This window comes from Schistocerca nitens, chromosome 2 (assembly GCF_023898315.1).
Source record: "Schistocerca nitens isolate TAMUIC-IGC-003100 chromosome 2, iqSchNite1.1, whole genome shotgun sequence".
NCBI lineage: Eukaryota > Metazoa > Arthropoda > Insecta > Orthoptera > Acrididae > Schistocerca > Schistocerca nitens.
The window spans coordinates 568,725,714-568,751,002 of record NC_064615.1 but is presented as its reverse complement, the minus strand read 5'-3'; the positions used below and the strand labels follow the sequence as shown (position 1 = coordinate 568,751,002).

At 43.0% G+C, this 25,289-nt stretch overlaps 1 protein-coding gene across 1 annotated transcript in view; it reads right to left on the bottom strand.

The window, feature by feature from the left end:
* The window catches only part of LOC126234496 (uncharacterized), a 319,975-nt gene extending 301,993 nt beyond the window's left edge, over positions 1 to 17,982 (bottom strand). The window contains exon 1 of the mRNA XM_049943189.1: positions 17,859 to 17,982. Within this exon, the coding sequence (XP_049799146.1) occupies positions 17,859 to 17,928 (70 nt within the window). The 5' untranslated portion in view covers positions 17,929 to 17,982. The remainder of the gene's footprint in view (positions 1 to 17,858) is intronic.
* Positions 17,983 to 25,289: the final 7,307 nt, after the last annotated feature.

Sequence of the window (25,289 nt, the reverse complement as noted above, 5' to 3'; positions counted from 1 at the left end):
ATCCCACTTATGTGTATCCCATCAAGGACGGCGGCAGCAATATTTCCTTAAGTAAGCATTTTAAATAAAGAGATAATGTGTGAAAATGTTTGACAGCCCCTTGCAACAGTATCTATGATTTATGTATTTCTCCGACTTCTAACAGAAAACATGTAATCAGGCGTCAGCCGCTGTGACCGAGCGGTTCTAGGCGCTTCAGTTCGGAACCGCGCTGCTGCTACGGTCGGAGGTTCGAATCCTGCTTCGGGCATAGGTGGGTGTAATGTCCTTAGGTTAGTTAGCTTTAAGTAGTTCTAAGTCGGGGGTACTGATGATCTCACATGTTAAGTCCCGTAGTGCTTAGAGCCATTTGAACCATTTGTTATAAGGCGATAGATATATTCTGTGCTCAAAAGAGCCTTGAAGGTATTAAATAGTAGTATGGGATTGTGGAAGACGTTACTAACATCGTACGTTTGTGGCTTAGCGTTTTTGACCATAATAGAGGGTAACGTAAGTCTACGGATCTCCCTCACTACAAGGTGAGACAGCTTAAGTTGGGAATCCGCTAAGCCACCCGAGAAGTGAAAACGTGATAGTTCAAGGAGGAACAGAACAGATAATATCGGAACATTTAAAATAGGTTTGGAGGTCATTTGCTGCGACAGATAAACAGAGATGAAAAAAAAACTAACGGCAAAAATGGCTAAAGGTTGGTCACACACTGAAACAGATTCTGAGGCAACAGTGATGACTGTTTGTTCTACTCAATTACAGTAATTTGTTCCATGACTGTAAGGTATTTCCTTAGTTAGAGAACGTATTAAATATCTGATAGGCAACGTATCTGCTTGCGTTGGCAGCCCACCAGACCTACCATATACAAGAGGTGAAAAGAGCGTTACGTCTCCACACTGAATACGTTAGCAATAGCCTTGAACAGGGCGGACATTCCGCATGACCTACGCATAGTGTGCACCTGGTCCACTAAACATCCTAACAGATGTTAACACGTAAGCTAACGGCTTGAGTAAATCTGGCTATAGTGCACACAGATGAGATATTAATTAACGATATCTCCGCAGTCTGCAAATGTACTTCGACAGTTAGCAAGTCAGAAACGCAGTGCATCGCTTATTGAAATGCAACAACACAACCAGGTTTAGCACAGCGAAATTACGTTAAGTAAATCAACGTACATTTCACCGAACCTTTTTCTTTCCACTGCCTTTTCTGCTTCTCCGACGGCAGTTTACGTGAAGTATATTCACAGTTTATGTAAGTTCTACGAGCAGATACACAAAAATTTTAGCATGTACGTGTTCACATCGGAATGCGTAGTCCACAGTCTACGTGCAAGTTATAAAATTAGTAATATTTTCGGTGCTTGGTGCTGAAGTCAGTGAATCCTCTTGATTTGGGCACTGGTTACACAGCGTTTTTATAATAAATGAAAAGTACCAGTTTGCTTTTGTTGTACAATATTGTTCTACCAAGAACCGACGGAAGATTCTGTTAACAGCGTTTTTATTGTTACCTGACTGATATTACCAAGGAAATGAGACGCCGTGACGTATATTTAATAATAAGTGTGCCAACATCATGCTAATCAAGATGTAACTACGTTCTAGACATCGTGATAGAGCGGATAATAACTGCAGCAAATGACAACTTCCCTCTAGTCATTAACTACCTGAATAACCAAACAAGGACCATTAGGTTTGTAAGAGGTATTGAAATTCTGAGCTGTGTCCTCTAACAGAAAAATCATACTTCGTACGTCAATGGAAAATAATTTTGTTATTGTTGTCGTCTCCTGTCCGAAAGCTGGTTTGATGCAGCTTTCCATGCTAGCCTACCCTGTGTTAGCCCGTTCATCTCTGCACGACAGACAGTTATGAAATCAGTTTCTTTCTATTTCTTTCTCTCTAAGTTCGATTCAGTAACTCCTCATCTGTTAGTCGAGCTATCCGTCTAGTTCTCTGCAGTCTTCTATAGCACTGCATTTCTAACGCTTCAGCTATCTTCCTGTCTGAACTGCTTCTCGTTCACGTTTGATTACTGTACAAGGCTACAGTCCAAGAAAATGCTTTTAGAAAAGAATTCCCCAATACTTAAATTTATATTTGATGCTAATAAATTTTTCTGTTTTTGAAATGATTTTCTTCCCGTGCTCATTATGCATCTTATGTGCGCTCTACTTCGGCCATCATCAGGTATCTTCCTGTCCAAACAGCAAAACTCATCTTCTAATGTCTCATTTCCTAATCTAGCTCCCTTAGCTATTCCTGATTTCATTTGACAAATCCCGCTACCCTTGTTTTACTTTTGTTGATGTTCATCCTCGGTTCTAGGCGCTACAGTCTGCAACCGCTCGACCGCTACGGTCGCAGGTTCGAATCCTGCCTCGGGCATGGTTGTGTGTGCTGTCCTTAGGTTAATTAGGTTTAAGTAGTTCTAGGGGACTGATGACCTCAGAAGTAAAGCCCCATAGTGCTCAGAGCCATTTGAACCATTTTTTTATGTTCATCCTATAATGCGTCTTCAAGAAGCCCTTTGCTGTCACTTACAGAATTACAGTGTAATGGGATAACCTAAAACTTTTTGTCTATTCTCTCTGGACATTAACTCCCCCTCCTTCGCACCGTGCTCAATGTACGGACTGAATAACATCAGAAATAGGTTGCAACCTCTCTCACTTCTGAACTCTTTTCATGACCGTCGGTTCTAATAACTGCAGTGTGGTTTCTGTACAAATTGTAATTAGCTTTGCGTTCGCTCTCCCCACTACCTTCAGAATTTCAAAGAGTGCGTTATAGTCAACACTTTCCAAGACATTCTCTAAATTTGCACGTACTATAAATATATGTTTGTCTTTCTTCAACCTATCTTCTAAGATACGTCAAAGTGTCAGGCTTGTCTTATGTGTTCCTACATCTCCCTAAAAAAGCCAAACTGATATTTCCCGAGATCAGCGTCTTCCAGTTTTCACACTCGTCTGTAAAAAATTCGAATCAATATTTTGCAACCATGAGTTATTAAACATATGGTCCGGTAATATTAACACCGGTCAGCAATTGCCTTCTTTGAAATTAGAATTATTAGTCTTCTTGGAAACAGGGTATTTCGGCTGTTTCATGTATCTTATATAACAGGTGGAAATCTTTTGTCATGAGTAGTTGCACCAAGGATCTCAATTTTGTGGGACAGTCGTCTAGAGCAGCGCTTCGTTTCAAATTACGTCTTTCAGCACTCTATCAAATATTTAGCGCAATATTATACCTCACATCTCATCGTCATCATTTTCCTCCAACCTTTCAATAACATTGTCTTCAAGGATAACTCCTGTCTATAGACTCTCTATGTTTCCCTTCCACCTTAAGCCACGTCTCGTCTGCTTGCCACCGGAGCTCTCGATATTCATCTCATCATAGATTCCTTCAATCTCTTAGTCACCTGCTTAGCTAGTTTGCGTATAAACTAGTACTACCGCCGTGATCGTTAGCATTGAATCTATTGAAAATGCGGATAACGTATTTACAGAAGTTTGTAGGCTTCCATGGTAAGTGTTAATTTGAATAAAATTGCTTTGCATATTAGTCTGTCTAATTTTGAAACATTAAAAACAACAAAAGTACTGAAGCTTCGACCATCTTTGCAGCGTATCTCCTCAAGGTGACTAACTGCTGGACTGTGGTGATGTTCTTCCCATAGATAAAATATAAAAAATTATTTTACTCAAACGTATTTACGTGGTCTATGTGCAAATTCGGTTATAAAAAACTCGAGTGTTTAACAAGAATCGATGCCATCAACTCTAAAAAATTGCTTAATATATATATATATATATATATATATATATATATATATATATATATATATATATATATATATATATATACTCCTGGAAATGGAAAAAAGAACACATTGACACCGGTGTGTCAGACCCACCATACTTGCTCCAGACACTGCGAGAGGGCTGTACAAGCAATGATCACACGCACGGCACAGCGGACACACCAGGAACCGCGGTGTTGGCCGTCGAATGGCGCTAGCTGCGCAGCATTTGTGCACCGCCGCCGTCAGTGTCAGCCAGTTTGCCGTGGCATACGGAGCTCCATCGCAGTCTTTAACACTGGTAGCATGCCACGACAGCGTGGACGTGAACCGTATGTGCAGTTGACAGACTATGAGCGAGGGCGTATAGTGGGCATGCGGGAGGCCGGGTGGACGTACCGCCGAATTGCTCAACACGTGGGGCGTGAGGTCTCCACAGTACATCGATGTTGTCGCCAGTGGTCGGCGCAAGGTGCACGTGCCCGTCGACCTGGGACCGGACCGCAGCGACGCACGGATGCACGCCAAGACCGTAGGATCCTACGCAGTGCCGTAGGGGACCGCACCGCCACTTCCCAGCAAATTAGGGACACTGTTGCTCCTGGGGTATCGGCGAGGACCATTCGCAACCGTCTCCATGAAGCTGGGCTACGGTCCCGCACACCGTTAGGCCGTCTTCCGCTCACGCCCCAACATCGTGCAGCCCGCCTCCAGTGGTGTCGCGACAGGCGTGAATGGAGGGACGAATGGAGACGTGTCGTCTTCAGCGATGAGAGTCGCTTCTGCCTTGGTGCCAATGATGGTCGTATGCGTGTTTGGTGCCGTGCAGGTGAGCGCCACAATCAGGACTGCATACGACCGAGGCACACAGGGCCAACACCCGGCATCATGGTGTGGGGAGCGATCTCCTACACTGGCCGTACACCACTGGTGATCGTCGAGGGGACACTGAATAGTGCACGGTACATCCAAACCGTCATCGAACCCATCGTTCTACCATTCCTAGACCGGCAAGGGAACTTGCTGTTCCAACAGGACAATGCACGTCCGCATGTATCCCGTGCCACCCAACGTGCTCTAGAAGGTGTAAGTCAACTACCCTGGCCAGCAAGATCTCCGGATCTGTCCCCCATTGAGCGTGTTTGGCACTGGATGAAGCGTCGTCTCACGCGGTCTGCACGTCCAGCACGAACGCTGGTCCAACTGAGCCGCCAGGTGGAAATGGCATGGCAAGCCGTTCCACAGGACTACATCCAGCATCTCTACGATCGTCTCCATGGGAGAATAGCAGCCTGCATTGCTGCGAAAGGTGGATATACACTGTACTAGTGCCGACATTGTGCATGCTCTGTTGCCTGTGTCTATGTGTCTGTGGTTCTGTCAGTGTGATCATCTGATGTATCTGACCCCAGGAATGTGTCAATAAAGTTTCCCCTTCCTGGGACAATGAATTCTCGGTGTTCTTATTTCAATTTCCAGGAGTATATATATATATATATATATATATATATATATATATATATATATATGCATGTCAGTTTCTTGTGTTGGCTTCACGCACATCACTGAGGTCTTCTTCTGTCATGTAATTACAGCCCAGGAACTAAACACAAAATTACTGTTCCATGGCAATATCATAGAACACAATTTGTGTGAACGTTTTATATCTAACGTCTGACAAATTCAGACATCTCGTCCAAAATATGTCTCATATGGGAAAGCCGCCATCTAGTAATAGAACCCAGTACGTTGTCCTCGATGGTGAGTGTTCATCAGAGGTGAGGGTATCATCTGGAGTGCCCCAGGGAAGTGTGGTAGGTCCGCTGTTGTTTTCTGGCTACATAAATGATCTTTTGGATAGGGTGGATAGCAATGTGCGGCTGTTTGCTGATGATCCTGTAGTGTACGGGAAGGTGTCGTCGTTGAGTGACTGTAGGTGGATACAAGATGATTTGGACAGGATTTGTGATTGGTGTAAATAATGGCAGCTAACTCTAAATATAGATAAATGTAAATTAATTCAGATGAATAGGAAAAAGAATCCTGTAATGTTTGAATACTCCATCAGTAGTGTAGCGCTTGACACAGTCACGTCGATGAAATATTTGGGAGTAACATTGCAGAGCGATATGAAGTGGGACAAGCATGTAATGGCTGTTGTGGGGAAGGCGAATAGACGTCTTCGGTTCATTGGTAGAATTTTGGGAAGATGTGGTTCATCTGTAAAGGAGACCGCTTATAAAACACTAATACGACCTATTCTTGAGTACTGCTCGAGCGTTTGGGATCCATATCAGGTCGCATTGAGGGAGGTCATAGAAGCAATTCAGAGGCGGGCTGTTAGATTTGTTACTGGTAAGTTTGATCATCACGCTAGTGTTACGGAAATGCTTCAGGAACTCGGGTGGGAGTCTGTAAAGGAAAGGACGCGTTCTTTTCGTGAACTGAGGAAATTCAGAGAACCAGCATTTGAGACTGACTGCAGTACAATTTTACTGCTGCCAACTTACATTTCGCGGAAAGACCACAAAGATAAGATAAGAGAGATTAGGGCTCGCACAGAGGCATATGGGCAGTCATTTTTCCCTCGTTCTGTTTGGGAGTGGAACAGGGAGAGAAGATGATATTTGTGGTACGAGGTACCCTCCGCCACGCACCGTATGGTGGATTGCGAAGTATGTATGTAGATGTAGTCTCACGATGGAATGAAAAAGAAATCTATTCATTAAAGTTGCCTGTCAGTTGTAATGAAAATGGAGATTGCTTGCATTTATTTTGTCTTACAGGATCTGTCTCGAGAGAGATTTTTGATAGAAGTAATAGCAGATCATTGCTACTGCAGCTATATTTATATGTATGTGCCATTTCTGAGTGCTTTCACATGTTCTTCTTGAATCCGATAAGGTAACTGACTCACGAAAACTATCAATAGCTTCATTTGCAACGCATACATAATGTGTTACTCATAAATACTTTATATGTCCTTTATTGGAAAACTAACATTCCCTGCAAAGTTAGATAGCACGCTTACCCCAATTAGCTAACAAATGATGTTTTTAGTGAGCAGATTTTATCAATAAGTTGTATTTAGAGTTTCGTATTATTATAAAATGAGCTCGGCATTATGTTTAAGTATTATATGCACTTTAGAATAAGAGATCCTTCCTAAAATTGTGACGTATAAGATTTTTATTGTCTTTTTATTGATAATAGAAGAAACTAAAACTAGTCACTTTTATTAATACTACGTAATTAAAATTCACTGGAGAGAATGTTCGCTGTAGTGCCACCTTACATAAATTGTTTGTTATTAGTTTAATGTTATTTATATTAAAATTATCTGATTGTGAAAAGAGTAACAATACTTTGTGTAGATCAAAGCAATTTAACAATTACGAACGAAAGTCGTTATATCAAAAATTTTGTTATAAAACACTAATAACTGAGAGCACCTCTCGTGATCTCTCGCCATTCGTAAATTTTTCGCGGCGCTTCCTTTCTGGACTCCGCAGAATAGGTCACATATGAGAAATAAACGTGTGTAAATAAAAATGTGTGAAATAGACAGTGCTGAACGTTGTGAAAACTGTTTCAAGAAGAGCTAAATAAGGAAACCCTGTAACATATAGTTTGCACAAGAAGCTATAACGTAATAGACCAATAAGCAGTTTACAACCAAATACCATCCCCTAGAACACGGAAACAGCGAGAACAGTGGGTGCAGAAGGAAAAACCACATTTCACAGAGACATAGAGAATTCTCACTTATCTTGATTAAAGATTTATATTTTTTTCCAAACTAAATTTTACATGCTCGTTGTCACAGAAGGATCCCGTGAGAATGCAAATTTGTTTATAAAAAGTACAGACGTAGGTGTAATTTAAGAATGTGGCAGATATACCGAAATGTGATCTCTAGAAATGGGCTACTTACAAGGAAGAAAAGTTAGACGTTAACGTCTCGACGAGAGCGTAGTCGTTTGAGACGGCGCACGGTTTTTAAAAACCCTGGCGAAGGAAACAGCCGTGGTCTATTTCAGGAAATAAGTAAAGATACGCAAAACATGATGCCCGACAACTACATGTAATGTTACGTACTCGTGTCTTTTAATATGCGAAAATACTTTACTTTATTTGCAACTACTGTCACCTGCCGCACTGAGAACCACTACAAGGAGACCAGGTATGAATAATTAATGAATGAAGTCGCCTAGGAAACACACGTCTGATCGCTCTCAGATTTTTTTATCACCATACGACATCCACCAAGATGGACTAACGGTAACAATAAACAGAATTCAGCGATGTGATTCGTGAGTGTTTGTTCGGTGATGACAAGTGCTACAGGAGTTTTTAACAATCTGCAATAGAGGACATAATGTGATAGAAGAAACGCAAAGCCTCTTGACCAAATTCCTGGGAACATATATTAGAGAACTAATTAAGAGATATGTTATTTTCTCTGAGACAAAACACGTAATGATCATGTGTTGTGGTTTTGTCTTCAGTTTGAAGATTGGCTTGTTGCAGCCCTCCATGCAAGTCTATCCTGTGCAAGCCTCCTCATATATGCGTACCTACTACAACTTGTATGCATCTGAAATGGCTTACTGTAGTCAAACATTGATCTCATACTAGAAAGTTTACCTCTGTCATTTCCTTCCCGCAGAAAATTAACGATTCCTTGAGACCTCAGGGCAGTGCTATCAACCGGCGACTCATTTTTGATCAAATTGATGATGGACTGAAATATTTGGGCTTAATTTAGGGTTTCGCGAAAGTAAATCTGGTAGTGCACTACTTGTGGAGCAAATAAGAAAGGGATGAAATGATACTAGTGCACAATGCACCCTCCGCTAAACTCCGCACAATGGCATACAGCATCCACAGTACACTGATGGGCCAAGGGATTGTGATCAACGCCCACAGTAGGATTGAATAACGTCTCATGACGTTGCGGAGAAGTGACGTAGTGATATATAAATATATGAGCGGGCCAGAGACGAATCTGGAATTATTCTAGCGACGATACAGACAGCAAATGGGGACATCAAGTGACAAGAGCGACTCTCATGAAAAGGAGATTTATGTGGCCCAGCGCCTAGGAGCGAACCCCTCAGACCCGGCGAAGCTGGTCGGCTGTTCAATGGCTGCTGTCGTGAGCAAACTACAGAAAGCTGAGGTAATAACACGTAGCTGACAAGGTGCTGGACGTCAATGACTCAACACATAATGTTGAGGTAGGCCGATCTACAAAGCAGCGGCGATCTGAAGTTGAGCCGACGGCAGAGTACAGTGCCGGTTCAGGCACAAGTGTTTCGAAGCTTACCCTTCAGTGTACATTGATGAACATCCGCAGCTGACGACTTGCACGTATTCCGATATTGGCCCAACGGCATCGTCAATATGTGAGCATGGAATTATCGTGATTGAACTGCGTACCAGTGGTAAGTGTCGCCTGGTCGGATGAATGATATTTCACGTTACATTAGTTCGACGTTCGTATTCGGATACGCTGTCATCCAAGAGAACGGCTATTCGACACACGCACCGCACCATGGAAGCAGGTCGATGGAGGAAATATTACGTTCTAGGTGACATTCACCTCTGCATCCGTGAGCCCTGTGTGATAGTTATTGCCAATCACCTGTATTCCTTCTTGCGTGCCATCTTCCCCTACAGCAATGTCATCTTGCAGTAGGAGTCTTGTCCATATCACAAGACCAGATGGTGCTACAGTAGTTTGATAAATAAAATGTTGTCCTATCGAATAGTGTTAAGCAATGGTTCTCCATTTACCAGCAATTAAACCTCTGTTACAAAAATTAATTAACTAGCATACACTACCTTTTCAACTGTTTCTAGAGTCGACCACTGTATTTGAAAAGAGGAGTACCTACCAGGCGTGCAGTATTTTTTTTAGAGAAAGAATAACAGGGGTAGCCCAGCGGCCTGAGGCGCCTTGTCACGGTCAGCGCGGCTCCACCCGTCAGAGGTTCCAGTCCTCCCTCGGGCATGGGCGTGTGTGTTGCCCTTAGCGTAAGTTAGGTGAAGTTAGATTAAGTAGCGTGTAAGCTTAGGGACCGATGACGTAAACAGTTTGGTCCCACGAGACCTTACCACAAATTTCCAAACAATAACTTCGGAAGGGGTTGGTCAGGAGAGGTCAGTAACTTTGAACGTGGAGTAGGCCGGCCGCGGTGTCAGAGCGGTTCTAGGGGCTTCGGTATAGAACCGCGCAACCGCTAAGGTCGCAGGTTCGAATCCTGCCTCGGGCATGGATGTGTGTGATGTCCTTAGGTTAGTTAGGTTTAGGTAGTTCTAAGTTGTAGGGGACTGATGACCTCAGATGTTAAGTCCCATACTGCTCAGAGCCATTTGAACGTGGAGTTGTCATTGGATGACACCTGAGTGACAGATCCATCGAGGGTGAATGTGAAATAGAAACGCGAAGGAATAACTACATATAAACCAAAAAAAACACAGATCTCATGGTGATCGTCGATCTTTGCGGAGGCTGGTTGTAGATAATAACAATGATGGTAGAGCACTTGCCCGCGAAAGGCAAAGGTCCCGAGTTCGAGTCTCGGTCCGGCACACGTTTTTAATCTGCCAGGAAGTTTCATATCAGCGCACACTCCGCTGCAGAGTGAAAATCTTATTCTGGGAACAAGGATTCACTTGTGAGTTTCAAATTACTACCAGAGACTGTGCATAGGGAGTTAAAAGAATAGGTTACAGTGACCGAACAGCTTCCCATAAGACACACATTTCTGTAGTAAACGCTAAGGGTGGCGTAAAGAGCAATGCCACTGGACAGTGGATGACTGGAAAAAAGTGATTTGGTGTGATGAATCACGCTATACCCCATGGAAGTCGGATGGAAGTGTTTAGGTTTGACGAATGCATAGAGAATCTTACCTGCCACCTCGTGTAATTCCCACAATAATGTGTGGAGGAGGTGTGTTGTGGTACGGTGATGTTTCCCGTGTTAGGGTGTAGTCCCCTTATTGTGCTTAAGTAAATGCTAAAGGCCGAAGCATATGAAATCGTTTTACAGCATTGCATACTGCCTACAGTAGAGCAACATTCTGGAGACGTTGACGTTGTTTCAGAACGACAATGCACCCTCTCATCAAGTAGCATCTGCAAGGCTATGGTTTATGGGCAATCATATTCCTGAAATGGGCTGCCTTGTTCAGGGTGGCGACCCGAACCCAATGGGACACCTATGGGATGGGTCAGAACGTCGACTTAGCTCCAGACACCAGCGTGCAACCACCGCCTTCACTGGTTCGGTTCTTGACGAAGAGTAGGCCGCCATTCCTTCACAGGCATTCAGGCACGTCACAGGAAGTGTCCCCAGTAGAGTTCAAACTGTCGTGAAGGCGAAGGGTTGACACACCCCGTAAGAAGGTCCACTGATAGGTATTCCGATAGTTTTGATCAGATAGTGTAGGTACCATCGTATACATGTCAAATTAACATATGTACAAGTATTTTCATAAAATGTGTTTTATAGCATTTTTGTTATATGTGGTTTCAGAATAAAAAGGCTGGTGAACCGGTACCGGTACCCTGGGAAACACATCCTATCAGCCACCATGCAGAGTTCAACATTACATGTCTCGCTCATCCATTCGGTACGGTAATTAGTACCTGAAACTTCATTTACTCGTGCAACGGAGGAATTATGGCAACTGAAACTCTTGACTCATTGATGTCCCAGTAAGTTCTTTAATGACAGAAATTCTAAATTCCCTGCAGTAATTTCACTGAATAGTTACCGCCATTGATTACAGACTCACTGATTACAGACTCATTTCATTATCACTGTGCCGGCCGTTGTGGCCGAGCGGTTCTAGGTGCTTCAGTCTGAATCCTGCCTCGGGCATGGATGTGTGTGATGTCCTTAGGTTAGTTAGGTTTAAGTAGTTCTACGTCTAGGGGACTGATGACCTCAGATGTTAAGTCCCATAGTGTTCAGAGCCATCTGAACCATTATCACTGCCGGTCGTTACTGACTTCTGATCACTTGATGCCGGCCGCGGTGGTCTCGCGGTTCTAGGCGCGCAGTCCGGAACCGTGCGAATGCTACGGTCGCAGGTTCGAATCCTGCCTCGGGCATGGATGTGTGTGATGTCCTTAGGTTAGTTAGGTTTAAGTAGTTCTAAGTTCTAGGGGACTAATGACCACAGTAGTTGAGTCCCATAGTGCTCAGAGCCATTTGAACCATTTTTGATCACTTGATAATTCATCCAGTGGCTTGTATTGCACTTCCCTGGTAAGTTCAACGACTAGCAGGTACCATGATTCCGTAATTGATAAGAGGAGATAACTGGACTTTTATACGCCAATCCTTATAGACTGAAAACACTGTTGATTCTCTTGTTTAGTACGACGGCTGAAGCGCAGTAATTACTTTCGGCACAAAACGTAGTTCGTAAGAGGCATCAACACCTGAATAAATAAACCCTGATGTTCTTTGAACTTTGCAGCCATCAAACAAGAAACAAATTAACGACAGCAGAGCAGACGCTGTTTATAAGCTGCAGCGATAACTAAAGAGCCATAATAGGAGGAAAACGTCAAATATTACATACAAAGTCCTGGAGGTGGCCACTAACGGTCAACAGCTACCAGTAGACGTTCTGGTTTCGTTATCACATACTGGCAACTCAGACAATCGACCCAAAAATGTGCTTTCTCACTATAATAACAATTGCTGAGCAACGGATATATGTGTTATAAGAAACAGACGGGGCAAGACATTCGTCGGAAGCCTTTACGAGACCAACGTGCAGCTGAGACGGAGATCTGCTACTCCACGCTGGAGTAGATAATTCGGCGCTTGAAGGAGCAGTAGAGCGGAAAAAAACTGGAGTATGCAAAACAGAGTCTCGGCGAGGTCTGTGTAGTAGTTACGTAGAGATAAAAAGACTTCCGGTGTACTGGGTGAATCACCTCAAACTTGCAACGCGAATATTGCGAAAATGGAAAGTGCTCTTCATATGCAGTTTTCGCATAATGGATTGGGTTCGTATTGTTACCCAGTACAAAAATTGTAATAATACTCAGAAAATGTATTTTCTGTGCAAAAATACACTTTTTAATGGAATAATGCCTATTGACATTAGGAAACTAAATGTAGGGTAAATTACAATAGAACGTAAGTGGTGTTTGTTGCAGGAGTCTAGTACGATCCGTTTGCAAGATATCGTATTGCGCAAAGCTCCCACACGACACGTCGTTGTGCCATTCACCTGTGTAGTTGTTAGTTACGATGTTGTTACATTTGATTACAAAAAAAAAAAAATTGCTCTGAGCACTATGGGACTTAACGTCTGAGGTCATCAGTCCCCTAGAACTTAGAACTACTTAAACCTAACTAACCTAAGGACATCACACACTTCCATGCCCGAGGCAGGATTCGAACCTGCGACCGTAGCGGTGGCGCCATTTGATTACAGTATGTTTGCTTGTTCCTTGAACTCACTGCGACTTGATAGGCAGTGCAAGCATAGGTCGTGAGTGGACGATGGTATTTAGCAATGCCGAAACAGCCGACATGCTCATGGTGTATTGAGAGTATAGGAAGAATGCAGTTCGCTGTTGTACGGTGCATGCGTTGAGATATCCCAATAGACGTTAACCAGATTAGTAATTATGTATCAGCTTCTTCAGCCAAGTGACGACAGAAAGAGGATATTAATGTTCTTCCTGCTGTTGTAGTTAATCCTCACATTAGTGCGAGTAAAATCGCACGAGAATGTGACATGAGTCAGGTAAGTGTCCCACGTATTCCCCATCGACACAGGTTGCATCGCTATCACATCTCTCTCTCCATTGGCTTCGTCAGGAGAAAATCTGCGTCCATGAGTGTAAGCGTGTTGTGTGGGATAGCGAAGCATCAGCTCATAGTTCCGTGTTTTATAGACAGAACACTGAACGCGCACAAGTATCTCAGCCCTGTAACAGACCATCTTCCACGAATGCTAGAAGGCGTTCCTCTGCAGACTGCGAGGAGCCTGCGTTATCAATATGATGGCTGTGCCCCCCCCCCCCCCCCCCTAGAAAGTACTACATCGTGTACTGACCTACAAGGAATACTGTCTGAAGCTGAAGCAGAAAGTATCCTCCAGGAACTGCCTTCTTCGGAAACTGGTGGGATCGAGCTGGGGTATGCCGGCCGGTGTGGCCGTGCGGTTAAAGGCGCTTCAGTCTGGAACCGCCTGACCGCTACGGTCGCAGGTTCGAATCCTGCCTCGGGCATGGATGTGTGTGATGTCCTTAGGTTAGTTAGGTTTAAGTAGTTCTAAGTTCTAGGGGACTGATGACCACAGATCAGATGTTAAGTCCCATAGTGCTCAGAGCCATTTGAACCATTTTCGAACTGGGGTATACATCCACAAACATTAAGAACTACAACTCTTGCCTTATGCTATTCTGCAGGAGAGTATGCTAGCTCAGTGTGGTACAATTCAGTACATGCAAAGAAGATTGATGTAGCCTTAAATGACAGTTGTACGATTGTCACGGGCTGCCTAAGGCCAACCTGCATGGACAAAGTTCAATGTCTCGCTGGGATTGCTCCACGGGACATCAGAAGAGAGGTCGCAGCTAACAACGAGAGGCGTAATCAAGTACAGTGACCTCACATTCACTCTTTGGACATTAACTGCCAAGCCAAGACTGAAGTCCAGGAAGAGTTTCCTAACAACTTCACAGCCCTTAGAAGGATCAGCTGCGGCTACCCGACTCACCAAGTGGAAAGAAAGATGCCAACACACAAAGAATCCCTGCCGCCAGGACACATGGAGAAGTGGGTCATCTGGAGGAAGTCCTTGAACAGACTACGGACCGAAGTCGCAAGATCGAGGGACAATCTCCTCAAATGGAACTTCCAACTGCGGTGAATTGCAGAGACCCGGCATCTCTTCAAATGTAACTCGTGCTCAGTCAGCTGTAGCACGAAGGACTTAACGTCTGCAGCACCCAATGCTATCAAAGTTGCCCAAATCCTGAGTGAATAGTTTTCTTTGTATGTATTGTATATGTGTTCATTTTAGTGTACCTCTGATACGAAGAAAGAAAGACTACATCATGTTTTCAAGAATTATTTTCAAATCGTTGGACTGGACGCAGAGGACATTCACATGGACTGGTCCTTTACCCGGATTTGTCACCTGTAAATTTTTTTCTGTTTGGAAAGCTGAAAGATGCTGTCTACAAGATCGTACCAACTATACCCAATGATATTCAACGGCGCATTACTGCAGCGTGCTCGGACATCTCAGCTGAAATGCTAGCACATGTGCAGCAGTCGCTCCTTACCAGACTGGAAGCAGCTACCGATTGTCGTTTTGAACACAACCTGTGTTGGTCAATTGTCTCGTTGCCGGCCAGAATTCACCTAACTTGTGGATACACTACTGTTGTACTTTAATATTTGCTACAACAGATATCGTACAAGTGGCGGTGTGGGTATTTCTTTAAAATACGCTATCTCGTAAACCAGGGGTCTCCAAACTTTTTAGCCCGCGGGCCACATTGACTCCTCCACGAAGTCATAAGGGCCAAGATCTACCTAGTGGGATTAAAGCACCCTACCACTCCACGATCACCGTAATGTAAGGCTAAAGGAAAGATGAAATCGAAAACGAACTACGACTTTTATTTAATTACATAATTTTGATTGGTGGACGTACCTGACCGAAATTCTGGCGTATTTTATTCTGGCGAATTTCACCGACAAAGAACTATGTTACTGCACATTCTTCACGGAAGCGTCCTGCAAAGTTAACCAAATCTCAAAATGATTGTTAGCAACACTATTACTGCAAGACGTAACAGAGGTAGAGTATGCCAACGCATTGTTATTTCAAGCGGTGCAACAATAAGTTTAGTTACAGGGTGTTTCAAAAATGACCGGTATATTTGAAACGGCAATAAAAACTAAACGAGCAGCGATAGAAATGCACCGTTTGTTGCAATATGCTTGGGACAACAGTACATTTTCAGGCAGACAAACTTTCGAAATTACAGTAGTTACAATTTTCAACAACAGATGGCGGTGCGGTCTCAGAAAATCTATAGTACGATATTTTCCACATATCCACCATGCGTAGCAATAATATGGAGTAGTCTCTGAATGAAATTACCCGAAACCTTTGACAACGTGTCTGGCGGAATGGCTTCACATGCAGATGAGATGTACTGCTTCAGCTGTTCAATTGTTTCTGGATTCTGGCGGTACACCTGGTCTTTCAAGTGTCCCCACAGAAAGAAGTCACAGGGGTTCATGTCTGGCGAATAGGGAGGCCAATCCACGCCGCCTCCTGTATGTTTCGGATAGCCCAAAGCAATCACACGATCATCGAAGTATTCATTCAGGAAATTAAAGACGTCGGCCGTGCGATGTGGCCGGGCACCATCTTGCATAAACCACGAGGTGTTCGCAGTGTCTTCTAAGGCAGTTTGTACCGCCACAAATTCACGAAGAATGTCCAGATAGCGTGATGCAGTAATCGTTTCGGATCTGAAAAATGGGCCAATGATTCCTTTGGAAGAAATGGCGGCCCAGACCAGTACTTTTTGAGGATGCAGGGACGATGGGACTGCAACATGGGGCTTTTCGGTTCCCCATATGCGCCAGTTCTGTTTATTGACGAAGCCGTCCAGGTAAAAATAAGCTTCGTCAGTAAACCAAATGCTGCCCACATGCATATCGCCGTCATCAATCCTGTGCACTATATCGTTAGCGAATGTCTCTCGTGCAGCAATGGTAGCGGCGCTGAGGGGTTGCCGCGTTTGAATTTTGTATGGATAGAGGTGTAAACTCTGGCGCATGAGACAATACGTGGACGTTGGCGTCATTTGGACCGCAGCTGCAACACGGCGAACGGAAACCCGAGGCCGCTGTTGGATCACCTGCTGCACTAGCTGCGCGTTGCCCTCTGTGGTTGCCGTACGCGGTCGCCCTACCTTTCCAGCACGTTCATCCGTCACGTTCCCAGTCCGTTGAAATTTTTCAAACAGATCCTTTATTGTATCGCTTTTCGGTCCTTTGGTTACATTAAACCTCCGTTGAAAACTTCGTCTTGTTGCAACAACACTGTGTTCTAGGCGGTGGAATTCCAACACCAGAAAAATCCTCTGTTCTAAGGAATAAACCATGTTGTCTACAGCACACTTGCACGTTGTGAACAGCACACGCTTACAGCAGAAAGACGACGTACAGAATGGCGCACCCACAGACTGCGTTGTCTTCTATATCTTTCACATCACGAGCAGCGCCATCTGTTGTTGAAAATTGTAAGTACTGTAATTTCGAAAGTTTGTCCGCCTGAAAATGTACTGTTGTCCCAAGCATATTGCAACAAACGGTGTATTTCTATCGCTGCTCGTTTAGTTTTTATTGCCGTTTCAAATATACCGGTCATTTTTGAAACACCCTGTATGTAGTCTTGTAGCGAGTAGCAGAGCCAATATCGCGGTGTATTGGTCGCGATAGGCCTCGAAACTCAATTGATGGCAGTACAGGTAGCACCTCAAATATTTGGCGGGCCGGTAACAGGGGATGTCCGGCCAGCTAACGCGGGCCGGTTTGCCGTCCCTCGCGGGCCGGTTTCGGCCCGCAGGCCGTAGTTTGGAGACCCATGATAAACGACTCCCATTAGAATCCTGCTCGAATCACCGCTGACACTCTAATTTAACCTTCTTTTCGATTGTTAACGTTAATAGTCAACGTTCCATTTAAAGAAGTGCATGTTCGCACAAAAAAATGTGGTATTACAATTCGTTTATTAGCTAACAGTACGAGCTCCTGACTACCAATCGATTCTGTGAGAACCGCACATCAATAGCACTTTCCTTTTCACGGTGCAAGTTTTAGGTGATTCACTCTGTGTAAGGAGACAAGTCGACAACATCGTTCCAGTCGATAGACTCTTGCTGTTGCTGGCGACAGAACATGGATTCAGTGTTGTGTCCGCCTTGTGAGTTACATGCGTACAGGTTGGCCTATCTCGAGGGTGACTGACCTTGCGAGCAGAGCGCGGCGCAGACGCAGAGGGCAGCCGCCAGCAGCAGCGGCGCTCGTGGGCGACCCATCACGTGCCCGGCCAGGTAGCAGACTGCAGGGGCCCGCCGCGACGCGGGCGCAGCCTCTGCCCTGCCGTAAGCGCCACGACACTGCGGCCTCTCCTTACGGCCTCTGCCAAGGACACGGAGGCTCGCTCAACGTACCACCCTCCCATTTCCAGCTACTCTCACCTTTCAGCGCACTAACAGAGCGCGCCCTGTGACTCTTGTGACTCAACAACAATACGGTAATACAAAACGCACATTACCATGCCTAATACGACGTAGGGAAACCGTTAGCATTCCAGTCGACTCGGAATGGCTGAATATAAGCCCTGTATGGTTTGCAATTCTTTACAGACGAATGTAAAAACTAGTAGAAGCCGACCTTGGGGAAGATCAGTTTGGATTCCGTAGAAATATAGGAACACGTGAGGCAGTACTGACCTTACGACTTATCTTAGAAGAAAGATTAAGGAAAGGCAAACCTACGTTTCTAGCATTTGTAGACTTAGAGAAAGCTTTTGACAATGTTGACTGGAATACTCTCTTTGAAATTCTAAAGGTGGCAGGGGTAAAATACAGGTAGCGAAAGGCCATTTACAATTTGTACAGAAACCAGATGGCAGTTATAAGAGTCGAGGGGCATGAAAGGGAAGGAGTGGTTGGCAAAGGAGTGAGACAGGGTTGTAGCCTATTCCCAATGTTATTCAATCTGTATATTGAGCAAGCAGTGAAGGAAACAAAAGAAAAATTCGGAGTAGGTATTAAAATCCGTGGAGAAGAAATAGAAACCTTGAGGTTTGCCGATGATATTGTAATTCTGTCAGAGACAGTAAAGGACTTGGAAGAGCAGTTGAACGGAATGGATAGTGTCTTGAAAGGAGGATATAAGATGACCATCAACAAAAGCAAAACAAGGATAATGGAATGTAGTCGAATTAAGTCGGGTGATGCTGAGGGAATTAGATCAGGAAATGAGGCACTTAAAGTAGTAAAGGAGTTTTGCTATTTGGGGAGCAAAATAACTGATGATGGTCGAAGTAGAGAGGATATAAAATGTAGACTGGCAATGGCAAGGAAAGCGTTTCTGAAGAAAAATTTAAGTGTCAGGAAGTCGTTTCTGAAAGTATTTGTATGGAGTGTAGCCATGTATGGAAGTGAAACGTGGACGATAAATATTTTGGACAAGAAGTGAATAGAAGCTTTCGAAATGTGGTGCTACAGAAGAATGCTGAAGATTAGATGGGTAGATCATATCACTAATGAGGAGGTATTGAATAGAATAGGGGAGAGGAGTTTGTGGCACAACTTGACTAGAAGAAGGGATCAGTTGGTAGGACATGTGTTGAGGCATCAAGGGATCACCAGTTTAGTATTGGTGGGCAGCGTGGAGGGTAAAAATCGTAGAGTGAGACCAAGAGATGAATACACTAAGCAGATTCAGAAGGATGTAGCTTGCAGTAGGTACTGGGAGATGAAGAAGCTTGCACAGGTTAGAATAGCATGGAGAGCTGCATCAAACCAGTCTCAGGACTGAAGACCACAACAACAACAACAACATTGTTTGCATACCGTAGTAAAGCAGTCAGAGTTTTACAGGATACTGAACAACAAAAGGTCAAACAAAGCAGCTGGAGTCGATTACATACCATAGGAGTCGGTTAAATTAGGAGGTGAGGAAAGAGACGGCTATTCGAGACAGCGTCAAAAATCTATGAAACGCGTAAGATACCATTATATTTTAAGAAAAGTGTTGTGTCTAGACAAGACAGCCTAGACACAATGAGAGGAAGCCGAAAGGCACGCGCTTAAACTCACACAGGCTGGCGTGAGGTCTGAAACAGGATACGTAATGAATGCTATAAAGAAAAGTACGTAGCTTCTGGAATACTTAACTTTAATCCACATTTGTAGAACATCGCTCTTGATGATACATTAATAGAATCTCAATATCAATTGAATACGGCGGCTTGCTAGGTCGTAGCAAATGTAGCTGAAGGCTATGCTAACTATCGTCTCGGCAAATGAGAGCGTATTTGTAAGTGAACCATTGCTATGAACGTCGGCTGTACAACTGGGGCGAGTGCCAGGACGTCTCTCTAGACCTGCCGTGTAGTGGCGCTCGGTCTGCAGTTACTGACAGTGGCGACACGCGGGTCCGACGTATACTACAGGACCGCGGCCGATTTAAAAGCTACCACCTAGCAAGTGTGGTGTCTGGCGGTGACACCACAAAAAGCAGTGTCATTTGTTTAACGAAGAAGGAAATCCGGATGAACGTGAAAATTGTTGGGCTGTTAGTCTGACAATTCGTGCTCGTATATTGCTAACCAGAATATTACAGAGCAAATGAGAAATGTAGAATCACTGTGTAGACGATGATCAGTTTTTATTTCACCAACCAAGATACCAGAGTAGTACATCTAACGTCGTTATTCGTAATGGAAAACAAACTGAAGAAAATGTACACAAGCCTTAGAAGGTTGGAGCTTAAGTGCAGAGAGGAATAATTTACAAGTTGGTTTAATGAAGCTAGCAGCCAAGAAATACAAATCCATGCCACGAAGGATTTAAGACAGGGTTTATGAGCACTGTTGTTCAACTTGTACAATGGGGAACCCAAAAAGGAGTAAAAGAAAATTTCGGAATCTGGAAAAAGTTCAGTGGGGACATACAGCGATGTTATGGGTTGTAAATTATACAGCCCTTCTGATTGGATGTGAAGGACACTTAGAAAACCAGTTGAGTGAAGTGGACAATGTGTCTATCCACTGTAAATGGGATGAGATAAAGACGAGGGTGATGTAGCGTTGCATAATGGAGAATAACTGCTTGTTTAACATCAGAATTGGGAGCGATACATTATCGGAAGAAATGCATCAATTCTCCTTATCTAGGAACCAAAATTAAAAGGAATGGCGAAAGTAAGAAAGATAACAGAAGCAAATTTCACAGGTGAAAAAAGCCTTCAATATTAAAAAAATAAATAATAAATAAACTAATATAAACAACACTGTTGGTACCGGATATTGATATGAAACTCAAGAAGAAGTTTATGAATGCCTCGAGGTCAACATTTTACAGGCTGTAGAGTAGCAGAATGGCGAATAATTACTTGCTCAACATCAAAATTGGGAACGATACGTAGCGGAAAAAATGCGACAATTTTCCTATGTAGGAAGCAAAATTACAAGGGATGGCCAAAGTAAGAAACATAACAGAAGCAAACTTCACAGGCGAAGAAAGCCTTCTTCAACAATAAATAAGTATAATAATATAAGAAACACTGTTGGTACCGTATTCTGATATGAAACTCAAAAAGAAATTTGTGAATGCCTCGAACTCAACATTTTACAGAAGTGAAAAGTGTATCTTCGGAAAATCCTGAGAATAGGAAACTGTAAGCATTTAAGACGTGGTGCTGTGGAAGAACGTTCAAATATTAAGTGTGCAGGTGAAATATGAAATTGACAAGTTCTAAATATTAGAGGGAGGAAGAAGTTCATGGAAAATCCTTAACAGAAGAAGGGACAGACTAATGGAGTATCTGCTGAGCAATTCGCTATTAGTAAAGGTTAAGCTGAACCAGGCAGAAGCAATAGGGAAAAAATATTGGTAGCTATATTAGAATATTCAGAGAGGTTACAGAAGTTTTTGGATGTAGTAGGTTGTATAGAGACAACAGTACAGGGTCAAATGGAGCAAATCGGTTGGTTCTTTTTGCATTTGATGTGGTGTACGGCGAGCTAGTTGGGACTTAAGGAGGCACCTTTAGTTCTTTCGTGATCCTCGAAAAACCCCACAAAAACAGATTCTTTAATATATTTTCTCCGTCACTGGCGAACCAAAATCCAGCCGAGGATCCCAAGACAGTTATGTACAGCAAATGCCTGTAATTGTTACAATGTATTCCTAAGATCCTGATATCGAACAACCTTGAAAATTTTCTTCATATCTTTATCCGTTTCCGAGATAGAGGTCAAATACACACCTAAAATTCGGTGTGAGACGAAAGCGTACCGTAGTTTATGAAGTGACATAGCACAGGGAAATATACCGTAAAGTGTCTTCCTTATTATCTCGGAAACCCATGTTGTAGTACTGAACAACATGCAAATATTTCTTTTTGCGTAAAATCCAGTCTAATATGTGAAATTAGTTTTTCGTTATGTCAGTTTCATGTAAGTGAACTATATAAATTTTACTGACCAGTACATTTGTTTTCGCATGAATGGAACCAGCGGAAAAATGTTCCTAATGGAGCAGAAAAACGCTAATACGTTCTTGTTTATTTAAAAGACACTAACTGAAAAGTGAGCCACCAGTAGCCTCATTCTATGTTCCTCATCACCTTTAAAAATGTTCCCAAAAATTTTGGTACGCCAACATATTTGTGCTTTTTTATTCTGAGAGAGGACAATGGCAGTGGCAAAGAGACGAAAAAGTAATAAATACGGAAGGTAGTAGACAGTAGTTGTGTTATACAAAGAGCGAAGGAGACAATGGCAGTGTGAGACAAAGACAGGGACACAGTGGCAGTGGAACGTAGTTGATAGTGACAGAACAGTGGCAGGAAAAGTGTTATGGAGACAGTGCCAATGGGGAAGAAAGAGGGATAGAAAGAATGAGAGACAGAGTATATGACAATGACAAGAGGAAGAGAGAGACAGTGACAATGAGACGAGACAGCAGCAGTAGGAAGGAAGGAATGACATGTCAGCAGTAAGAGAGAGCAAGAGGGAGACAGCGACAGTGTGAGGAAACAGTAGTAGTAGGACAAAATGAAGGGGACTGTGGCTGTGACTTAGCAGATAATGGCTGGGAAACGAAAAGAGATCATGACAATGAGTTGGGCTGAAAGAGTGAGTGAGAAAGGGCAGCTGAGCGACTTACAGCAATGGACTGGTGGGTGTGAGTGTGTTACAATTAGGGGAGCTTGTGGAAGTTTGAGGTGAGTTGCATGTTGATAAAAGCGCGAATAAGGGAAAATTTTTAAAGGTGCTGATGAATGTAGAATGAGGCAGGTGGTACACCACTTTTCAGTCAGTGTCTTTCAAATGAACAGGCACATATTCGCATTCTTGGCTCTCCGATACGAGATTTTCTCTGCTGGTACTCTTTAGCCAGTATCTTTTGAGAAATATAGTATTTTTACTTTGTATTCAACACAGAGTTGTATTTTAATCAAGGTTTCAATTGTATTTCATGAATTAAGTAAATTTTATTTGTGTACAGTTATCAACCAAAACTCTGTTTCTATAATACTGGAGATATATATTTTACGCGCACAAGGAATTACAATTAATATCTGAAATTCTGTTAAGAGTTTAAAACCTGTAATACTGAGCCAGCTGTCACGGTGATGAGGTCCCTGAATCAGCTTTCGTGAAGGAAACTGTTAGGTCCTCATTAACAAGTCGCGCATTAGGTTTCCTGCGGTTTTCTCAAATCACTGAAGGCATGCGATTTCCGTACCTATTGTCCACCAGCTGCGTGTTATTCTCCTGATCTTCTTTCCACTATAAAATAATAAAGGCGGCGTAAGTCCATGGATATATGAAGTTCTCAGCCTTCGATCTCACCTTAGTCATGAGCGTGATTCACCGTAGTTAATGAGCTCCTCGCCTGTGTGAGTCAAATAGCATTAAGAGTTCACTGAGAAATTCATGTCCCTTGAATTTTAGTCTTTCGGTACATTTGAATATTGGTATATATACAATTTAGAGGTAACGCCTCCCAAGCACAGAGTATCCTAGCACTGAGATATGAAATGATCACTTGTCTTTATTGAGATCATTTATTTCACCCGGGCACTCTGTATGAGGCCTTCGTAGGTCTGTCGAAGGGTTCAACTTCATTCCTGCTCAGTAAATCAGAATACTTGTGCTGGTTGCTAGTAAACAACACAGATAACATTACGTCCTCTAGGATGAGAATATAATGAATGCAATAGAGATGCCGTGTATGTGATGGATGATGGCGTTTCCGTTCGTTCAATATAGGGAACCATGATGATATATTGTGTGGTTTTGTTTAGAATGACCTTTTATCTTGCCCTTCGCTTCGATCTCAGTGAGACACAACGGTAAAATATTATTCCTACCTTGAAGTTTCAGCTAGCATAGCCTTCTCCTCTTCCTTTCAAACAAGCCATAAACTGCAGCGTCGAATCCTCCCCAATCGTAGTATTTATAAATGTGAAGGTAGAGGTGGTGTAGTACATGCCTCTGAGGCTATGTGTTTCTCAATATCCAATCTTCAACAGTCCCGCAGTCCTATTATCGTTATGTCTTCGTTCCATGAGCGTGTTATTTGTTGTTTAAGCTAAAGACTTACGGATGTCACAACTAATTTCATCCACAGAACAGAACTGTGCATGTGGCTTTGCGAACAAGAAAACAGACACATTGAGTGAACCTCTATACTGTCGGAACCAATTTTGTTGCTATCGTTGTTGTTTGAGAAGCTTTTAACAACAGAGGCTTTAGCACTGTGTTAAACTTTTAAGAAAACATAGTCTTCATCTACTATGCCGTTATCATGAAACTTTTATGTAGACCAGTTTCCGTCTTTCTGACTGGGTCGTGGGTTCCGGGTGAAATACCTACCCACTATCAGAGTTGTGACGTTGATGACGCCGTAAATTCATGTGTCGTGTTATTTTGTAATATAATTTATCCTGCCTCGTGCAAATTTAATTATATCAACACTGATACAAAACTACATTACGTTCCCATGAAAAAGCGTAGATTAAAAATATCGTGTATCTACTACATGCGTAAGGCCGAACGACAGTGGACATATTGAATCCACCGACATGTCATCTGCGCTGACTCATGACGTCATTACAATGCCAGGCATAAAGCACTGGGTGGCTATAATTAAAGTGCAGCTACTCACAAAGGTCCAGTGCATGCCAGCGAAAGCTGGTAGATATCCTAACGCATTAATTCGAAATCCATTTACGTTGGGAAAAGCATTTGTTCCACCAGGTGCAAATGTGGCTCTGCGAACGCAAAAAGGCGTATAGAAATGTTTCCATATGTAATGGATTAGGAAAGGGACGTAGGCAGAAAAGATCAACCAAATGAGAAAGGCATAATATCGATTTTACTATTATCTGTCGTTTGTACTATTTATTCAATATGAGCACCAGAGACTTTTACTAGATGCTGTACAGCGCAAGATTCGTACCTGGTGGTGAAAAATGAAACTAATTTTTTTCCAGTATCAGTCCGTTCCACGTTAACGCATTAACATATCTATCATACGATAATTACTACCGACAATGGACGTCCGTGAGTAGCTGCACTTTTAATTATAGCCATCCGTTACTGATCGAAATTGAAAATGCTTAAAATAGTCTAATAACAAGAAGTAAAATTACT